This window comes from Puntigrus tetrazona, chromosome 16 (genome assembly GCF_018831695.1).
Source record: "Puntigrus tetrazona isolate hp1 chromosome 16, ASM1883169v1, whole genome shotgun sequence".
Taxonomy (NCBI): Eukaryota; Metazoa; Chordata; class Actinopteri; order Cypriniformes; family Cyprinidae; genus Puntigrus; species Puntigrus tetrazona.
The window spans coordinates 24208426-24230064 of NC_056714.1; the positions used below are offsets into that span (position 1 = coordinate 24208426).

Sequence of the window (21639 nt, forward strand, 5' to 3'; positions counted from 1 at the left end):
CATACTGAGATACCAAAGCAGAGTTGTGCTGCTTTTGCAAGCAGCAAAGCTTCAGCTCGAGTGAGAGGCAGGCAGGGAGAGAGGGGGTGGGGAGAGCAGAGAACCAGAGACGGTGTGTTATTCTCCTAAAAAGATATTTTTCCCCAGAGATCCTTTCTCTATCTCTTTTTAGATTCCAAACTGAACCACAGTATAAATAGATGGGCTTATTTTGTGATGATAATGTATTCTGCCTTTCAACCACTTTGTGTGGTTTATCTGATTTTCTTCTTTACTCGTGCTCTCTCCCTCCCTCTCGTTTTTCATTTTCACTTCCTGCTTGCAGACTAGCTCAACCCACCACCAACCCTCCCTTCTCTTACTTTCCTAACGCATTTCAATCAGCACAACCCCCTAAAACAGTGTTTCTCAACCGGTTTGACTGAACCAACACTGTGCCAAAACTGTTTTTCGTATGAAATGATAGCGAAATGCATTGAGAAATGCACATACAGGCCCCTACTATATTAAATGTATTAACATAACTACAGCTGAAAGGCAAAACTTGCTATTTTAAAATGCTTAAACACCCACAGTCACACATAATCTGCATTAAACGTTGCCTGTAGCATAATTTGCACAGTTTTACAAAGATATTGGCATATGCCTATTCAGGCCAGCTTCTAACAAGTGATTAATTTGTACCAAAATACCAAACAAAGATGAAAAGATGAGGAAAAAAAATTATCTTTCATTTTAAGTTTAATACATAAGCTATAAGATATTAGGATACACACACACACACACACACACACACATATACATATACACACACACATATATATATATATATATATATATATATATATATATATATATATATATATATATATATATATATATATATATATATATATATATATAAAATCAGATTATCATATTTTTATTCTCTACACATGCATATGGTCAAAATGCATGTTATGATAGATGTTTTTTTTTTCGTTCTGACCTAAAACAAGGGATGTTAGATAAATGTTAATAAATGTATTTAAGCAGGCAAGCCAAAAAACAACCTCTTCACACCAGGCATAGGTCTGCATACACATACAAACAGAATTTATATTTACTTAGGCCTACAATATGTTGCATCCATTTTTCCATCAGCCCATTTTAGGTTGAAAGTGAAGTAGGTGTGTGTGTGTTTGTGTGCGCAGACTTTGGTATTTTATAGGTAGTGCAACAGCAAAACCAGTAAGACGAGCTTACTCGTGGAGAGACTGCATGCAACTAATGCAATTGCAATGCCTGGCTATATGGTTTCATTCAGTTCACTCCAGCCACAGTTTTCCCACCAAAATCTGTTCGAGGAGCAGTTTTCAACCCCGCCGTTATGCAACGTCAATTTAACACCCCCCTCTCTACCCAGCCCCCTTCTCTGAATCCATTCCGCGCTCCGAGGAGAGTCCGAGCCATGTTTTACTGCTCTCAGCGCACCTCGGTAAAATGGCTGTATCTAAGTGAGCCTCGTGCTGGTGTGATCCGTTCCTCGGCTGTAGTCTACTTCTGCAACAGAACCCCCACAAATTCCGTGTCGGTTAAATTTCATTTCCCGGGAACTCGGTGCGAGAGAGTCTAAAAAACGGAGCCGACGGTGGAGTCCGGATTCGGTCCGGCGTAAGGGGTGGGGATGAGTCGGGACACGGGTAAATTGTTGTAAAACTATTGTATTTACATTCAATGTTTCGCGTTTGATTGTGACCGACTCGCCGAGAGAGGGAGAGGGGGGGGATCATGGCCGCTCAGGTCGCCAGCGCTACCTCTCTCAACACCAGCCCGCCTTCCGAGCTGAAAAAACCGGATCGAGACCCAAAGGAGGAGTCGGTACCGGGGGAGAAGCAGCAGGAAAATAAGGAGCCGGGACTCGAGAGCGGATCTCCGGCTCGCGGGGAACTGCAGGACCGGGCCGATGTGGGAAATGCTGGGGGAGGAGGGGAGTCGGAGATGAAGAACGGCAACGGGAATCCGTCGAGGGTGAACAATAATCAAAATGAGACCACTGGACCGGAGGGGAACAACCACCCCGGGATGGTACACCATCACGCTCCCGGGTTTCAGCCCGCTTCCTATAGCTACGCGCAGCACTACGGCCGGGCCCCTTTTCATCAACATGGCGGACAACAAAGCCCTGGCATGGCAGCTGCAGCGGGGCCAGGCGCGCTGTCGAGCAGCATGATGGACCCCTATCAGCCCAACTCCCACGATCACGGCTTCCCGAACCACCAGTACAACAGCTACAGTCCGTTCGGGAACCGAAGCCCGTATCCGGGCCAGGGCTACGGCATGAACTCTCCGCGCAGCGCTCCTCAAGCCCAGGCGGTAGGGGGGCAGTCAGCCAAGCAGCAGCAGCCAGCAGCGGCTGCATCTTACAGCAATCAGCGGTATAACATGGGAAACCCGCAGCCTACATCCACCCCGACTCTCAACCAGCTCCTCACCTCACCGAGCGGTGCCCGGGGTTACCCGAATTACCCGCCAAGCGACTACAGCGGTCAGGACGGTGCTAAGGGACCAGCAGATATGGGCAGCAGCGGCGGGCAGTACGGTGGGGGCCATCCGGGTTGGCAACAAAGGACCCATCACCCGCCACCCATGAGTCCTGGAAGTACCGGGCAGCCCCTGGGAAGAAACCAGGTAAAATTACAGCCCTATTGCCTTTAAAAACCGCCTCACTCTCGCTTTGCTCAAGTCATATGAGTGGTAGAAACGCACTGTGCTAGCTATTGTCTGAGCAAGAGACTCTATAAAATGGCTGCCTGCTTGGTTTTCCATAGCAGCTCATGTCTTTACTGCTTGTATTTAGTTAAAATAACGAAACTTTCCGAAAGCCGCAAGCTTCGTGGCCGGACTCGTGTTGTGAGATGAAAACTGTTGCCTATTATTGCTGGAGTTGAAGGTAGATCTCCGATTGAAAATGCGTATTTAGCTCAGGCTGCTTTTCCACCAAGGAGGCTTAAACGCATTTAGCTTTTTCTTCATAGGCCTTTCTGTGTTTTATATATGCTTTAATGCGCTGTGTAATAACCTAATATGCGATATTTAGCCGGTTGGTGTGTTGCTTGTCAGTTGTGGTGTTAATTAAGAGAACGATTAACATAATATTAGCGGATATTTCATGTGGAAAAACCCGTCTTGCGTAAACCGATACGCGCGTATCGCACTTCTACGGTAGAGAAACGCATGCTGATTATACTCGTTTTGGTCGAAAATCTGTTTAAACGTGTTTTAAAAGGACGGTGCTGGCACATTTGATGCGGAAAAGCTTCGTTTTTTAAAGCGTGGACTCAACCGAATGTCGATCTGCGTGCGCGCAGCTTGTAAACACAAGCCCAGTGATTTGAGTAAGTGCAGATTGGTTTGCAGTGGGATTTGAATTGTGGAGGTAAAATCCTCCTGTCAAAGGCAGGAGACAGTTGGTCTTGGGTTGACATGCTCGCTGAGATCTGATTGGCTCTGCATCCTGTGCTCTTGGCCATTTATAATTGCATATGATGTAACACTGAAACACTTGCTGATTAGTTCGTGTTGCTCGCCTCCCTCACTCTTTCGGTAGTGCATTGTATATGTGAAATAAATGTCTGGCAGTGTTTTTTTAGGACGAATTCTGCCTGATGGAGGAAAATTAGTTTATTAATTCAACGAGTGAAGGTTATATTCAGGCACTGATAGTTTTAACAAGATATTGTTAATTGCATTAACATGTATTTTACATGCATTATTTGCATGCATACCTATGACTATATTTTTGTGAAAAATTAGAATATACGCATATATATATTTAAAAAGGATGCGTGGAAGTCCTCTATTATACAGGGGAATAAAATGCACGATTTTATTCAAAGAACGTCAATAACAGCATAATTTGTGATTGGAAACTGGTTTAATGTCACTCATCAACTGGGAATCTTTAGTTCGCTTTTTGAAGTCTCGGTTATTGAAGACACTTGAATAGCCTGTGTCTTATTTCTCTAGCCTGTTGGATATCGAGCGAGAAATTCTTTTTGAATTCTCCCTAATTCGTGCCAGTTGTTTACAGTACGATGTTGTGCACCGTTTCCTGTCTGGTCATTCTCTGCATGCTAAATGCTTGTTCATGTGGTGCCTATCATGATTGTTTGTCTTGGATATGTCCAAACACTTTTAAGCGCAATTTCAAGGTTGGACAACATCTGTTTACCACAGTTAACTTAGTTTAGCACCGTAGGTTAAGGGTACATGTGCTTCAGGTTTCTCACTGTGCATCTAAAAAGAGAATTGAAACTCGGTTTGCGAGTTTTCCTTTTGGCCTAGAATTTCATTCAGATTTGTTAATTCTTATTCATGCTTGTTTTTCTTCATTAATAACAATGAGATTGTGAAATGAGAACCTATGAAAATAATGTTTTTATGCCTAGAATTTCAGAATTATTTTTGTTAGCAAGATTAGGATTTTATTTTTAAATTTATTGCATTTTTATATTGTACTTCTGTAGGTCAAGGGAAGTTCTCGTCTGAAACTGAAGTATGATCGGGGATGGGGGGGGCTTTCGTGCTTTTAACAAAAGCTGCATTTATTTAATATCAGTATAAACCGTAATATGTGTGAATGTACTATTACAATTTAAAGTTTGATTAATTCCTGTGATGGCAAAGCTGGATTTTCAGCAGCCATTACTTCAGTCTTTAGCGTATTACGATCCTATGCCGATATGCTGATTTGGTGCTCAAGAAACATTTCTTCTTATTGTTGAAAACAGTTCTGTGGCTTCATATTTTTATGTAAATTGTGATGAATTATTTTGGAGGTGGAATCTGAATGAAAAGGTTTTTTTTTTTATGACACTATAAAAGTACTTACTGTCACTTTTGATCAATTCAATGCGCCCTTGCTTAATAACAGTATTAATTTAAAAAAAAGTGCAGACTCCAAAAAGTTATGTAAGTCTTTTATATTTCGTACAGAACTTCTTGGTTATTAATTATATTAGCTTAATAGATTAATTTTGACGTAGCTTTGAACTTTCTCTTATAATTAAGTTTTATTTAATCTCAGACAGTTATGCTTACTGCAGCAGCATCTGAATGCCGTCCTGCCTTCGGTCTTCTGGTGTCCACCCCATCCCCCATGGCCAATCACAGCGCCCGTCCAGCAGCCTCTCCTGCCAAGGGAGCCCTCACTTTATCTTATGCAGATTAGCCATGTGCTGCTTTTATTTATTTTATTTTTCCATTCGGACACTGGAAAATGTCAAGAGCAGCTTGCCCTCAGTCGTTTCACACTTTAGAGCGTTTACAGCCGTAGACCTCCTTTCAAGGTTTGAACTCGAGCCAGATACTAAACGAGCCTCCTAGATATTAGACAGACATCCTGGATGAAGCTAGGATAGGATGGCACAGTGTACTTTCTGTTTTGTTATGTTTTCATGTTGTGTCATTCAGTAATGATTTTTTTTTTTAAGCTTTGGTCATGTTTGAGTCAGTACCCATCTGTGAAGAACGGATGATTGTGCCATCCATTTTTCCACAGTCTGACTTATATTCACTAGGCAAAATGCTACATAATGAAAGATTAAACAAAGGGTCATTTGAAAGAGTTGACAGACATTTGAATGTCTTCAGTTTGGTTCCTAGTTTTGCCTCCATCAGTTTAACACTATCAACTTGTGGATTTCATATGTCAATGTAACACTTGAATGGGCAGCCAGCATATGTGTGAATGCGTCATTTGTACATTGTCAATTGACATTTTAAAACAAACAAATTATATATATATATATATATATATATATATATATATATATATATATATATATATATATATATATATATATATATATATATATATATAAAAAATTATATATCTGAAACACCTTTTTAAGACATACAAAGTTATAAAAGGATCATGTTTTAATGGCATATTCTTTAGGAAAGTGACTAATTAAAAAGCTTATTAAAGTTCCTATTTAACTACTGTGCAAAATTAGTGGTTAAGATATATATATATATATATGTATGTATATGTTTGTATGTATGCATATGCATGTATGTGATTTGCTTAAAAATTTCTTAAAACAAATTTGTGAAAACCATTGTGCATTAAGGGTTCTACAATGAATAGAATTCTTTATGAATGCCTTTAAAACGATACCTTTACTGTGATACTGTCACTTTTAATGAATTTAATGCATCCTTGAGGAATGCAAGATTTCCTCTCTTTTTTTTTTTTTTTTTTTTTAATTATTATTATTATTATTATTAATTTTTTTTTTTTTTTTTTTTTTTCAAAAACAAATCTTACTAACCCCAGAATTTTGAACTGAATTTAGATGTGTTATTTTGTGTAGGTGAACGTTGGAGAGTTCATTTGGCTGCTTGGTAAATGTATTAAGCTGACCTTCAGGATTTCATTTTTCACATTGAATAGATTTTACAATCATGAACAATATTCCTGAAAGTATGCTTAATATTTCTTGCTTCTGTGTTGTTTTTGAACATACACATAGGGCAATTATGATAGATGAGACGGCATATATTTATTTTATTGCGTGAGTTTTGTTCTCGGATACATTGAGTAATTGTTGAAATGCATGTTGCTAGTATGAAACATTGTACTTGAATAAAACATACATATTTAAATTGCATACATTTTTAATGTGGAGGACAACAGGATGCAGACTCACTGCAGTGCAGCCATTATAAGGATGTTAATTTAATTAACATTTACTTATTACTATTTAAAAAAAAAAAAAAAAAAAGTTAAATGCACACAGTGAAAATAAATGTGCAAGGACAGAAAGAATATCAAGAACAATTGCCATCACTTGTTGGTAGTGATGAAGTTCAAGTGTTTGCAAGCAATGCTTGAATTCGTCAGATTGTCTATGCAAAACATTTTAAGCTGGTACAATTTATATAGTGCCGTGTTCTGCAAATATCAGAATTGAATGCTGGAAACTTGCTGTATTTTGTTGTCGATCAGTGTTTGTGCAGTTGTTATTTGTTAGTTGACAACAGAATGACTTGTATTCCAACTCCAATATTTATATGGCCCCCTTCATCTTGGACTTCTGTGCTCCAGCGTTCATCTCGTTGCAAGTCAAGCTGGACCTCTTCTCATGTCATTAAGCCCTGTGTCATTCATTCGGTGCCAAGATTGCCGTCTTTTTGCGAAAAAAGGAAAAGCTGGCTTGGCCGAGGCTCAAGCAGAGCTACAGCTGGGATGTGTTAAATATTCGGCAGACTGCCCTCCATTTGAAATGAGTTATATATAGCGCTGTTGACTTCCTTAACTAAGGCTGAGCAAGGTAACGGTCAGGTTAATAACCGTGGGAATCGGCAGCAGAGGGTTATTTGCTGTCTCTCTCATTTTCCTTCTCCTTTTTCCACTATCGTTTCCCCCCTCTGGCTGTTCTCTCTCTCCTTCTCTTGTGGTTTCTTGCATTTTTATTCTGTCCTTGCTATTCTTTCATTTCCACCCTGGCTTTTTAAAATCAAATTCTCAAGTGTGGGAGTGCAGTAGTACAGAATAATGGTTTGATTTAATGGTTTTGGAAAATGTGTCCTTGAGTTTTTAAAAAGCTTTGTAGATGTCTTTGTGTGAAACTCAGTTTATGCTTTTCTGTCATTATCTGCGAGATACCTTAGCTCAAACCACTTTGTCGCTCTCGCTCCACAGACTCCAGGCTCCATGGATCAAATGGGGAAAATGCGTGCTCAGCCTTATGGGTCGGGCGGGCCTTATTCCCAGCAGCCCCATCAAGGGCCTCCTCCGGGGCCCCAGCAGGGGCCTGCTTACCCAGGCCAGGGCTATGGGCCCCCTGGCCCTCAGAGATACCCTATGGGCATGCAAGGACGTATGCAGTACGGCCAGCAGGTCAGTGATCTTTCTCAGTGTTTTAAGGCTTCACGGTTTGAATATGCTGCAGTGTTGTAGTTGAATGAATAACTTGGTAATTATAAATTGTGATGCATTTTTATGTAACCTTGTAGTATGTTTTCTCATTTGATCAGAGGTGGGGGTGGAATACATAACTGTTTTGCGGTGTTCTTTTAGTTCTGTCATTGATGTTTTGGTTTTGGGGTGGTGGTTTTTTTTTGTGTGTGTGTGTGTATTCTTCCTTTTCGTGTTTTGTCTTGTTTTCTACTACATATATCTAAACATCCTTAAATCAACATGCATTTACCTACAAAATGAGAGGTATTAATTAATAATAATGTAAGTTGCTAGTCAGGTTGCTAATAGTTTATCATGACATTTGTCAAATTAAAAGAATTCTTCTTACTTTCTATTAACAACTTAAGATGTGATGTTAGTCAAGCTTTTTTATTTTTGACCTTAGCCTGTAATTTTATAATAAAATTATAAACTTACATTTAACATTGTTTTCCAGTGTGGTTATGCACCAAATATTGCCTGAATATCTTATGTTTTCACAGAGTATGATGTTACAAAGCTTGGCAAAAATAGCAACGTGTAGCATATTGTGTCCCAGGTATCATGGGATCTTTAGCCATTCCTAGCCTTAATAAATAATTACAAGTGTGATGCTGGACAAGGTCACACTTTCTGGTACAATAACTACATTTTATCCTTGTATTATTATTTAGGGAATAGGAAGGATAAAAAGTTAGTGGGCCGTGTACAGGTTACAAACAAAACTCTTTTAGCAATAAACTTTCTGTCCCAGTTTTAATATTAAATATTATGTAAACTGACATTAACAATAAAATGAAATTCTAGCATTGTGATTTTCAGTGCTAAGAGTGATAAAGTGCTGATGTTGAAATAATTTTTTTATGTTGAGTGCTAAAAACCTTGAGCAAATCTCAGGACGATTGTACTTTCTTAGTTTAAAATTTCTACTTTTTGTACATTTTTTCAAAAATTTTATCGCTATGAATTCTCATCCTTTAAGAACAGAAATAGTAATGGAAATTCAAGAAGTCTACTTTTATAAGGCTTAATACAACACAGATTGCTTCAAAGCAGCTATATAGTAATAAACAGGACAGTGTTGCAAACTAATTTGGCGAAAGAAGTGGGAACCTTGTCTATAGCATGTCGGCAAAAATATTTTTTTTTGTCTCTTTACCCACATGATATAAATTAGTATGGGAAATACCATGGGTGTAATGATCTTACTTGTTTGCACAGATGCCATCATATGGACAGCAGGGACCAGGGGGTTATGTACAGCAGGGTCAGCAGCCCTATTATGGCCAACACGGTCAGGGCCCTCACTCGGGCCAGCAGCAGTCGCCATACCCCGGGCCTACCCCAGCTCAACCAGGAGGTCAGGGACCTTATTCACAGCAACCTCATGGCCCCCAGGCATCTGGCCCACACGGACAGGCTGGTCCTCCTTACCAACAACCCCACATGCCCCAGCAGCCACAGCAGGGGCAGATGACCGGCCCTTCCCCGGGCCCAGCGCAGTCCCCTTACTCACAGTCTTCTGCTCCACCCCAGGCCAGCCAGTCTCCCTATCCACAGCAACAGGTGCCTCAGTCCCAGCCCTCGCAGCAGGGGAGCTCCCAGGCTCCTCCTGCATCCCAACCCAGTTACCCTCCTGCCCAAGGCCCCCAACAACAACAACAGCAGCAGCAGCAGCAGCCAGCGCCAACATCACAGCAGCCACCGCAGACACCCACACCTGCTTCTCAGCCGCCCGCGGGACACGGACAGATGCCGCAGGGACAGCCCTCATCGTACTCCCAGAATCCCCACAACAACAACAACAACAACAGCAGCAGCAGCAGCAACAACAATCGCCGTATCAGCGTTTTCCTCCTCCTCCTCAGGTAACTTAAGCTTTTGGCTTTCGAAATGTATAAGTGGTGGTTCAGGGCGGATGAAAATGAGATAATGACAGTGAGACTTACTAAGATCGACTGTCACCACGGTGCCCTCGAGTGAGTTAAAAAAATGTTTCCAATTAAATTTTGTTAATGCTTGTCAGTAATTAATAATGATCAGCACTTTGTTTATTATCATTTAGTAATGTTAATCAGGAGTAGCATATTAGAATTAGACTTTTTTTTTTCAAGGACCGTGCGACACTGAAGATGGAAGTAAAGAAAATTACTGATGAAAAATCAACTTTTTGATTTTCATGAATTAATAGAATTTTTTAAAAAAGACAATAGAAAACAATCTAGAGTTGTAAATTATAAAAAAAAAAAAAAACTATATTCAACTGTTTTGGATGAGATAAATGCAGATTGAGCAGAAGACACTATTTAACTAAAAAACTGACTCTACAGTAAAGTCTTATTTTCTAATAATAATTTATTATGGAATCTTAATTAACAGTTAACAACAGTGCGTTCATGAATTAACAGCGTTTATTAATTTGGTTAAAAAATGAAACTGTGGTGCATTGTTAGTTTAAACCTAGTGCACTAGTTAAGATGTTGACAAATGTAATCTTATTGTGAAGTGTTATTAAAGTATCTGCCGAATGACGTGTTAAACGCATACGTATTCTACACTGGATGGTGCTTTTAATTCCGTTTACCATGTTTATTTCTGAATGTATGCAAATTTAAAGGTGGGATGTTAATAGCATGTTTAATATTCACTTTGTGTGTTTGAACTAAATTGGATGACTGCTTTTGCATTTATTTGAAGTCTGGAATGCATTTCATTTCACAGTGCCGCCACATTTACAGACTTGTATGGTAATAAAAACAGTATTGTAAATGGTTTTTCTTAAGTACAAAAACAGGAACTTGTATTCCTTGTAGCGAAACTGACCTAAACGCACACGTAACATTTCTAAGCAAAAGCATCTGTATATGCATCCACTGTCCTAAATACCTATCGACTGACCTGGGCTGTCTTCCTGCCCTCCTTCCCCACAGGAGATTTCCCAGGAGTCTTTTAGCTCCCAGTCCAGTGCTCCCCCCTCCGGTCCGCCTCTGGCATCGAAGAGCAGCACAGAGGACATACAGGGCAGACCCTCCAGTCTACCAGTGAGTCTGACACTTTCATTTCACACAAGCTGTTGACTGCGTCCAACCACATTTAAAGATGCATTGTGAATTTGACAGATTCACAAATGCGCAATCAAGTTGTTTCAGTTGAACGCTCTATTTTATGTTAACTTTCAGTTCGAGGTAATTAGCTTGAAAATGTGAGCATTATTCAGCCTCAGCTGCACCTTTATCTCTGGAGTGATTATGTAGGACCTTTGGGGTTGTTGCTAAATGAAGAACTTTGTGTGGTCTGTCACGGAAATATATGCCGTCAGTTCTCTCTGTATCTTTTTGGTACTCTCCATGTGAATTCTGTTTCTCTGTCTCTAAGATTTAATTGCATTTGAGTGTGTGTTATGACCTGCTAGACGGTGTCTGAAAAGGACACATGGAGAGACACCCAGCTGCGCTGACTCAGCACACGTGCAGCCGACTACAGTAGCTATGGCAACCTCAGGGACGCTGTGATCTCACTTTTTTTCCCCCCTCCTAGATGAGATAAATAAGGCCAGCAGCCTCTGGCTGTGTGATTGTATGTGTACGAGAGCACTTGAGCGTGTGTGTGTGTGTGTCCCAGAGAGGAAAAAAAAACTGTGCCAGAGTTCATTGTTGCCGTGTGGAAGAAGCTGTCACCGGGAGATTTATTCTAAAGAAGAAAAGTTTTTGTGGTATAATTAAATTTTGCTATTGTGCTGCTGATTTAAGCTAGTTTTTTGTTGTTGTTGTTGTTTTTTTGTTTTGTTTTTTTTTAAACAGACTGATTTAACATATATATTAAAAAAAAATAACAAAATATATATATCTTTTTCTGTGTGTGTCCTTGGACTTTTTTTCGGTACAGAATAACTATCTTGCTTTGGCCTAACGATGAGGAACAAACCTTATCCAGAGTCTGCAAAACATACTTGTGATTCTGAATGTGGATTTATTTTTTTGCAATACATTTTAATATTGGTGAGAGCTGAATGTTGCTCATTGGATAGGAAAATTGTAGTAAAATAAAGATAATGCCATGTTTTTTGAGACAGCTGACAGCTTCATTTTTTTAAATCCCTAGCAGAAATGCTGGAATACCAAATAACACCAGCTGAGCCTGTTTTTTTTTTTTTTTTTTTTTGTTTAGTTTTTTTTTCCTTCTCTTCTCTTTGTGTTTTTGTCTTTCTATGGGAACACAGATTTTTTTTTTCTCCAAATACGTTCATATTTGCAGTGCATAAAATTGAAATAACATGCATTTTCTAAATGAATTATTAGTCTGTCTGACATTTCGCCTTTCTAAAAAAAAAATAATAATATTTTTTCTTAACTCAACCTTTTAGTAAAATGACAGTTCTCACTGGTTACACTTGCCAGGCTCCAACCATATAGTGTGCTTAAACCAGAGATCATTCAAATGTGCCATTCATCTTATGAACCATCATAGGATAGTGTTCAATTTTATTTATTTTTTTCAGGAAAAAAAGGGAAAAGATACCACTTCCATTACACTGACTTCCATCTTTTTGATTTTTTTTTTTTTTTTTTTACCTTCTCCATGTGATTCTTTTTGCTTAGGACCTATCCGGTTCAATTGATGACCTGCCTACTGGTACAGAGGGCGCATTGAGCCCTGGAGTTAGCACATCTGGAGTATCCAGCAGTCAAGGAGAACAGAGCAATCCAGCACAGTCACCCTTCTCCCCTCACACTTCTCCCCCGGTGGGCTCTCCTGCCAGCGCCTCAGCATCTCGTTCTGGGCCACTGTCCCCTGCCACTATGCCAGGTAAGGCTAGTACACCTTAAATTATCTTAAAATGTGCCTCCTTATGGGACAGTCATCAGGAAGAGGGATAGAAGATGAAGATGGAATACTTGAAACATTTCAATTTAAACTATTTGTATTTAAAATATTTTTAAAAATGTTCCTCAAATTATAGAATGAATTTTTTTTTTTTTTTTTTAGAATTATTTTTGTTTAACAACATTTGAATTTGTTGTTTTTAGGTAATCAGATGCCTCCCCGCCCTTCAAGTGGACAGTCTGATGGTATGATACACCCTTCAATAAATCAACCTGGCATAGGCCAAGAAAGAGGTATAATTTGAAAAGACAGGATTTGTTGTCTTGATGCTGTCTTTTATTTATTGTATCAACAAATTAATCTTGTTGTCTGTACAGGATATATGCAGAGAAACCCTCAGATGGCACCCTATGGGTCTCCACAGTCTAGCTCTGCGTTGTCTCCTCGTCAGTCGTCTGGAGGCCAGGTGCATGCTGGAATGGTCTCTTATCAGCAGAACAACTCTATGGCAAACTATGGGCCTCAAGGTGGTCAATATGGCCCACAGGGTACGTGGCTTAGTGGTAACAACCGACTATAAAGCAAGGGTAGGCAACATCGGTCCTGGAGTGCTGATGTCCTGCAGAGTTTAGCTTTAATCCTAAAAAAAAACCTCATCTGCTGATTTAAAGCAATTAAGAAAAATGTACATTAAAAAAAGGGTTCCTTTTTGAGAAAGGTTACTGTAGTTGAGGTGCAGATATTGAGCTTTTATCTTTCTCTTCTTGCTGTCCCTCCAAATCCTTCTCACTCTCCCTCTTTTTCTCTCTGTGCGACCAGTGGATCACAGTGTGGTTATTTTTAGCGTCAGTGGAAAAAAAGGAAGTTGACGTAGCATGGCTCACGTCAGTTGAGCAGCTACAGTGACTGTGGGTTACAGCAGTGGTACATGCTGCTAAAACACTCAAGACCCTGGAAGTCTCTTAACAGGCCCACCAATGAGGCAACCAAACCCCAACACATTCAGCCAATGCTAAATTTTAATTGCTAATACAGTTATGGTGTTCAGACTTTTGTTTCATTCCTAAATTGTAGGTTTAGATAAGATGTTATTCTGTTTTTAATTTCTCTCTACGGAGAGATGGAGCAAAAGCCATTTTGACTAACTTAACCACTTTTATTTTCATTGTTTAACTATTTTTAATGTAGCGTTGTGTAGGTTTTTTGGTTCTATGCATGCATGTGTTTTAAAATGGTACTTTTCCTTTTTTTTTTTCTCCATAATCCTAGAAACTTTATATCAAATTGCAATGTCCTATGTTCCTCTTTAGGTTACCCCAGGCAGCCTGGTTACACTGGCATGCCTAATGCCAATTACCCAGGCCCTGGCATGGGCGGATCCATGAACCCAATATCTGGACAAGGAGGAGGACCAATGTTTGCTGGCATGCCGGCTGGAAGGATGCCTCATGGACAAATGGGTGCACGTCCCTATGGCCCCAACATGGGTCCCAACATGAGTCCTAATATGGGTCCTAATATGGGCAACATGCCCCCGCAAGTGGGAACCGGGATGTGCCCACCTCCAGGCCTCAATAGAAAGCCACAGGACGCTGCATCAATGCAGCATGCACCTGCCAATTCGATACACAACAGGTATAAAAGAACTGAAAAACAACCAAGGTTGTACATATCATTGTTCTGTAACAAATGTCTGATTTGTTAGCCTTTTTCTCCTTTTTGGGTACAAACTGGAGCCAGTCAGGTTGTTTAAAGTTAAATGTGATTTTACCTCACAGGCTACCAGGTTATCCCAATATGTCTCCTGGTCCTGGTATGATGGGATCAGGACCTCCATATGGCCCTTCCATGAACAACATGCCTGGAATGATGAATGCCCAGGGTTCACCCTACCCTATGGGTGGTAACATGGCTAACAACACTAGTGGTAAAAAAACATAAATAAATTAAAAATCAGTTTAGTATGATTTACAAAAAACAAACTAGCTGAAGTAATTTTTCTTGCCAGGTCACAGTCATGGTTAATGTATCTGATTTCCTCTTAGGCATGTCCCCTGGTCCGGACTTTGGTATGGATGGGAAGCTTAACCAAGCCCAGAAAATGAATAACAAAGTTGAGGGGACGCCCAAGACAGAATCAAAATCCAAGGTTTGCTTAACATTAAATGGCATAAATTTAAAATGTAATGTCTTCACAGCAGAAATTTTTAATACTTTTGTTGTACTTCCTGTGTAATACCTTTTTTATATAATTGCTTCTGCCTAGAAGTCCAGTTCATCCACAACAACCAATGAGAAGATCACTCGGTTGTATGAGTTAGGCCCAGAGCCAGAAAGAAAGATGTGGGTAGATCGTTACTTGGCTTTCATTGAAGAAAAAGCCATGGGCATGAGTAACCTGCCAGCTGTGGGACGCAAGCCCCTTGATCTCTTCCGCCTCTATGTGTCTGTCAAGGAGATTGGAGGTCTTACGCAGGTATATTCAAGTTGTACATACGAATTAAGAATGAAGAAGGTCTTAACTCATTTCTGAGGTGTTTGCTTATATCCTTTGGTGTCCTTGTTATTGCAGGTTAATAAGAACAAAAAATGGAGGGAGCTGGCCACAAATCTGAACGTGGGGACCTCCAGCAGTGCTGCCAGCTCTCTGAAAAAGCAGTACATTCAATGTCTGTATGCTTTTGAATGTAAGATTGAGCGTGGAGAAGACCCACCACCTGACATTATGACTGCAGATAGCAAAAAGAACCAGGCCAAGATTCAGCCTCCCTCCCCAGGTAAGTTTTGGCATCTTTAATCTTAACTATTTACCTGCTGCAACAAAATAAAGTAGGGAATGTATGATAATTGTCTTGGTTATATTTTTAAGTTACAAAGCTACAGTTATTGAAGCATCATCATCATAGGTTTATAAATTCTGCATAAAACAAAAAAAATCTTTATTTGGAAGCGTATATGAAAAAGGCAAAATAAAGATACATTAAAACAACATTATTAATGTTTGAACATACGTGACCCTGGACCACAAAAACACTTAAGTCGCTAGAGTATTTTGTAGCAATAGCCAAAAAATACATTGTATGGGTCAAAATTTTGATGTTGAAGTACTTGCATGTTTAATATAAGGAACATAAAGGGTTTTATTTTTGTTTTGTGTTTTTGCATGGCATAGCTGGATCTGGCTCTCTCCAGGGGCCACAGACGCCACAGTCCACCAGCAGCTCCATGGCAGAAAGCGGAGACTTGAAGCCCCCAACTCCTGCCTCCACCCCGCACACCCAGATGCCCCCAATGCCAAGTGGCAGGTGAGATTTGCTCACTTGTCTTGCAGTACTGTAAGTGATATTTGAGTGTGAACCACTCCTTACCTGCCCTGTTTCTTAGGAGCAGTGTGAACCTGCAAGATCCATTTGCTGATAGCGACTTCTCTCGGAGAAACACTATGACGCCAAACTCTGGCTACCAGTCAGGCATGAGCACCCCGGAGATGCCTGGACGCATGGGGCCCTATGAACCCAACAAAGACCACTTCAGTGGTATGCGAAAAGGTTTGTATTTTAGTCATATAATCAAACCATTACAGTTCATAAGCTACCTGGTGTAATGAGCTGTATGCTTGTTGTACTAGTTGGAGAACAGTTCATGCCAGGTGGGCAGGGTCCCAATAGCAGTCTTGGTGAACAGTACAACAGGGGACCACCAGGCCCTATGGGAAACATGCCCATGGGCCAGCGGCACCAGTATCCATATGGCCCCGGCTATGACAGGAGGTACATTAAATCTTTACTTTGGGAAGAAACTAATTACTTTGCATCATTTACATAACACAAATGAATGTAATGAACTCTAACCTCTCCTGTGTTGTGTAGACCAGAGTCAGGGTTGGGTCCAGATGGCAGCATGGGGCCTGGAGTGCAACAGCCAAATATGATGACTTCCAATGCCGAATCTGGGATGTACTCCCCAAACCGTTACCCTCCACAACAACAGCGGTCAGGCCACTAATTGGTTTATTTTTATGGAGATTGAATTTGTATATTTGCTATGTCTAGTTCTTATTTCTCTTGCATATGGTCCTCTGTGCAGGCATGAATCCTATAGTAATCAGTATCCTGGTCAGGGTGCGCCTCCTGGTGGCTCCTTTCCAAATCAACAGCCTGGAATGTACCCGCAACAACAGTCGGTAAGCAGTTGTGATGTTATTTTTGTTTTTTTTTCTATTTGACGTTGGTATGATATCTAAATGTTACTAAAAGGCTTAACACATATTTTAAATGTAATTTGTTGCCTTTAGAACTACAAAAGACCAGGTGATGGTGCTTACCCACCAGCTAAAAGGCATCACGACGGTGAGATGTTCAGTGGGCCATACAATGCTCAGCAGCCACAGCCACCACCACAGGCTCCCCCTAGTGGCCCCTCAAGTGGTCAGGAAATGTATAACCAGTATAACAGTTCCTACCCTGGCTCAGACCGTCGTCCACCTGGTCCCCAGAATCAGTTTCCTTTCCCCTTTGGAAGAGATCGAATTCAAGGAGGCACAGGACCAAACTCCCAGGGTTCATTGCCGCCTCAAATGATGGGCAGTCCAATGCAGTCTGGTCCTGACGGTCCTCAAGGTGGCATGTGGCAGGGCCGAGGTGATATGGGTTATCCTAGTTTCCCCAACCGTCAGGGACCTCCTACTGGTCCCGGTCAGGGCCCTGGCTACCATGCAATGAACCGATCTGAAGATATGATGCCATCTGAACCACGCATGAATCATGAGGGCCAGTGGCCTGGGCCACGACAACCCCCATATGGTCCTAGTGGCGCAGGTCCACCAATGAGCAGGCCCTTGCAGTCAAATTACCAATCTCCCCAAACCATGCAAAACCACATTCCACAGGTGTCAAGCCCCACTCCCATGCCTCGGCCTATGGAAAGCAGGACTTCTCCAAGCAAATCAACCTACATACCCAGCAATATCAAAATGCAGAAGGCGGGACCTCCAGTGCCTGCATCTCACATTGTACCTTCCTCAGTACAGCCTCCAATGATGAGAAGAGACCTATCCTTCCCTCCAGGCTCCATAGAGGCATCATCGCCAGTTCTCAAATCACGTAGGCGTCTTACCATGAAAGAAATTGGTAAGAGATAAGTATTTTATTATAGTAAATTACAGTTTGGTTATTTATCAAGCCCAATCCTGAGAGATAGTTAAATAACTCTGTACTACTTTTGCAGGCACTCCAGAAGCATGGAGAGTCATGATGTCCCTTAAATCGGGACTGTTGGCGGAGAGTACATGGGCTTTAGACACCATCAACATCTTGTTGTATGATGACAACAGTATTTCAAATTTCAACCTTATACAGGTGAGTAATTTTTGGAAAATAACAAAAATGTTTATTGCATAGTTATATTCTAAATAACCTGCTAATATTTTCTTTTAAAGCTCCCTGGTTTCCTGGAACTAGTCGTTGAGTATTTCCGTCGTTGCCTCATTGAGATCTTTGGGATTCTGAAGGAATATGAAGTTGGGGACCCAGGACAAAGAGCTCTTTTAGATCCCAGTGTGCTCAAAAAAGATGAAAACACTGTGGATGATGAAGCATTGGTTGAAGGCATGGAGGAAGATGGAGAAACAGAGGAGGAAGATGAAGGAGAGGAAACGCACAGGTCAAAACATCAGGAACAAAACACGGCACAAGGACCTCTCCAGATAAAGCAGGAAGAAAAGCCAAGGACACTTGAAGACTCTGTGAAAAAAGAAGATTGCCAAGGGAGTGAAGGAGAGTCATCTGCAGAACCCAAGATTTCAGAGCCACCGTGTCTCGAGTTGGCTGTTACTCAAGAGAAGCCCAAACAGGCTAGCAAGTTTGATAAGCTTCCCTTGAAGATTGTGCGAAAAAAGGATCCATTTGTGGTGGACTGCTCAAATAAGCTTGGTCGGTTGCAGGAATTTGACAGCGGCCTCCTGCACTGGAGTATTGGTGGAGGTGATACAACAGAACACATTCAGACCCACTTTGAAAGCAAGATGGAACTGTTGCACCATCGGAAGCGTCCTCCTGTGCAGGTCACTGACAGGAAGAGAGCAGCTCAGAAGGAGAGCCAGGCACCCTCGCTGCCTTCATCCAGTGAAGAGCATGGAAAAGAATCGGACCGGCAGCCCTCTCCAGAGTCATCCACTGAGAAAGTGACCAACGGAATTTCAGATCTGAGGGACGACAGACCTGCTGACTTCTTAGAAACTGCCTCTCAGGGGACCTCACACATAGAGAAAGATGAAGAGAAACAGGAAACTGAGACAATGGCTTCAGAAAACATCAGGCCAGCACCTCCAAGCCCGTCATTACAGAGTCAGCGCTCCATCGCCGTTTTAGAAGATGAGCCACACAGCAAGGATGAAGCTCCTCTCGTCACGCTCTCAGACTGGCAAGACTCCCTTGCTCGTCGCTGCATCTGTGTCTCCAACATCGTCCGCAGCCTCTCGTTTGTCCCAGGTAATGACTCGGAGATGTCAAAGCATCCAGGGCTGTTGCTACTGCTGGGCCGCCTGTTGCTTCTGCACCATCGTCATCCAGAGCGCAAGCAGGCGCCTTTAACCTATGAAAAAGAAGAGGAGGTGGATGAGAGTCTTGGTAGCAAGAAAGATGAGTGGTGGTGGGACTGTTTGGAGGTACTGCGGGAAAATTGCTTGGTCACTCTTGCCAACATCTCAGGCCAGCTTGATTTCTCTGTCTACACTGAGAGCATCTGCCTGCCTCTGCTGGATGGCTTGCTCCATTGGGCCGTTTGTCCTTCAGCGGAAGCCCAAGACCCCTTCCCTAGTCTCGGGCTTAATGGCGCCTTGTCCCCCCAGAGACTAGTCCTGGAGACCCTCTGTAAGCTCAGCATTCAGGACAACAATGTGGACCTCATTCTGGCGACGCCACCTTTTAGTAGATTAGAGAAGCTGTTCGGTAACCTGGTGCGTCTAGTGGGAGAGCGAAAGGTGCCTGTTTGTCGGGAGATGGCGGTCGTGCTGCTGGCCAATCTTGCGCAGGGTGACAGCCTGGCTGCCCGTGCCATTGCGGTACAGAAGGCCAGTGTAGGGAATCTTTTGGGCTTCTTGGAGGACAGCTTAGCGGCCACGCAGTTCCAGCAGAGCCAGGGTTCCCTACTGCACATGCAGGGGTCACACTTTGAACCAACAAGTGTGGACATGATGCGGCGGGCTGCTCGGGCTCTGCTCGCTCTCGCTAAGGTGGAGGAGAACCACTCTGAGTTTACGCTGTATGAATCGCGGCTACTGGACCTTTCTGTCTCCCCGCTCATGAACTCATTGGTGTCCCATGTCATCTGTGATGTACTCTTTTTGATAGGCCAGTCATGACAGCTGTGCGGAGCTGTTGCTCCACCTTCTCTGGTTTTCGTACTTCCCGCTCGCCTGTCCTCCCCATCGGTGAGTGGGGATTGAAAGCAGAGAAAATTGACTGTTTCTTTTTTTTTTTTTTTTTTTTTTTATTTATGCAAGCCCTTTCATATTACACCCACTGGTCCCCCATTTTCTCTGCGTTTCACTTTGGGAAGGTTGTCACGAATTTGCTGTGGATCATGAACCAGAGCCTCAACACACTGACACAAACTGTAACACTGATGCCAACTAGATGACATGGACAGGGACCCCAACTTTTGTGTCCTTGTCTGAGGGGAAAGTACTTTTTTATAATAAAATAAATAAATGAATAAAATAAATAGCTTGAAAAAACAAACTATTTACCAAAGTTGCTGTCTTGTTTACAGTGAGTTTTGGGGTTAATTGTTTCTTTGTCCTCCCCGAGAGGGTGCAAATAATACACAGCTCTTGTTCACGTTGACAGGTGGACTCTTCATTGTTTGGTGGTTGTATTTTGATGCTACACGGTCAACCTTTCTGGATGCGTGTACAGCAGAAATGAGTTGTCATTTTCTGTACATTACTCCACAACTGTAAACATACTGCAAACGTACTGCACTGTTCAACATGGGGAAAATGTTGGCTCAGTCGGCTTCGTTTTTAAACCGTTTTTAAACCATTAGTTTGCTGGTAAGGAGAATACCCCCCAAAGTATCAAGGACGTACAACACCCTGACCTCTTCTCTTTAACCCTTGATTGTATGAATTGACCCCTATAAAGAAATCACCTCCTAGGACTGGTTTTCAACTTAAGATGCAGCCGAGGCTGTACTGTATATAAGATGTTGTACATTTTCACCTCCTTTTCTCTCTTTCTCTCCCTCTCTTTCACACACTCTTGCTTCTTATCCCTTTTTATCTATCAAGAATGAGAGCGGACACTCAAGTTGGGTTAATTGCATCAAAATGCCTAGGTATATAAACTGAACCATCTTTTGGCCTCCACGGTTCCTCCATAGTGCAGCAAACAACTGAAATATTTTAATTTCATCTCCTGGTACAACAAAATAACTCTAGATGAAGAAACACAATTGAGATATTTTTTTCTCCAGTGATATGAATTCTGCATATTTGTATTTCAGACTATGTAGCTTAATGTAAATTCCTTGTTTTTTCCCTTTTTTGGCTCAATGAATATCATTTATTCACTATGAAATCTTTATACTATATGTTCCACGTGGTAAGAATAAATGTACATTAAATCTTGGTAAGATGTTTGTGATTATTTTCATTTATGGTTAAAAAAATATATATAGTATTCTCTTCATAGAATTCTGTAATTATGAAATTATTGTCTCCTGAGACAACGAAGCTAAAGCAAAATCTAAATATTTTATGCATTTATAAATTGTAAATGATTGATTGCTTAACTTTATACTTACATGGACTGGATAGTCAACAGTTATAAACAGAAATTATAGAATATAATATATTCTGTATAAGT

General features: G+C 41.3%; 1 protein-coding gene across 1 annotated transcript; it reads left to right on the forward strand.

Moving 5' to 3' along the window:
- Nucleotides 1–1458: 1458 nt before the first annotated feature.
- Nucleotides 1459–21406, forward strand: arid1aa (AT rich interactive domain 1Aa (SWI-like)). The gene is given in 21 exon segments (XM_043261189.1): nucleotides 1459–2670; nucleotides 7691–7888; nucleotides 9170–9737; nucleotides 9740–9816; nucleotides 10879–10989; nucleotides 12547–12754; nucleotides 12976–13065; nucleotides 13150–13320; nucleotides 14083–14407; nucleotides 14551–14699; nucleotides 14818–14921; nucleotides 15039–15248; nucleotides 15345–15549; nucleotides 15945–16077; nucleotides 16157–16320; nucleotides 16401–16542; nucleotides 16642–16764; nucleotides 16859–16955; nucleotides 17067–17901; nucleotides 17999–18129; nucleotides 18210–21406. Coding segments are annotated over 21 exon segments (6864 nt in total). The 5' UTR covers nucleotides 1459–1770; the 3' UTR covers nucleotides 20133–21406.
- Nucleotides 21407–21639: the final 233 nt, after the last annotated feature.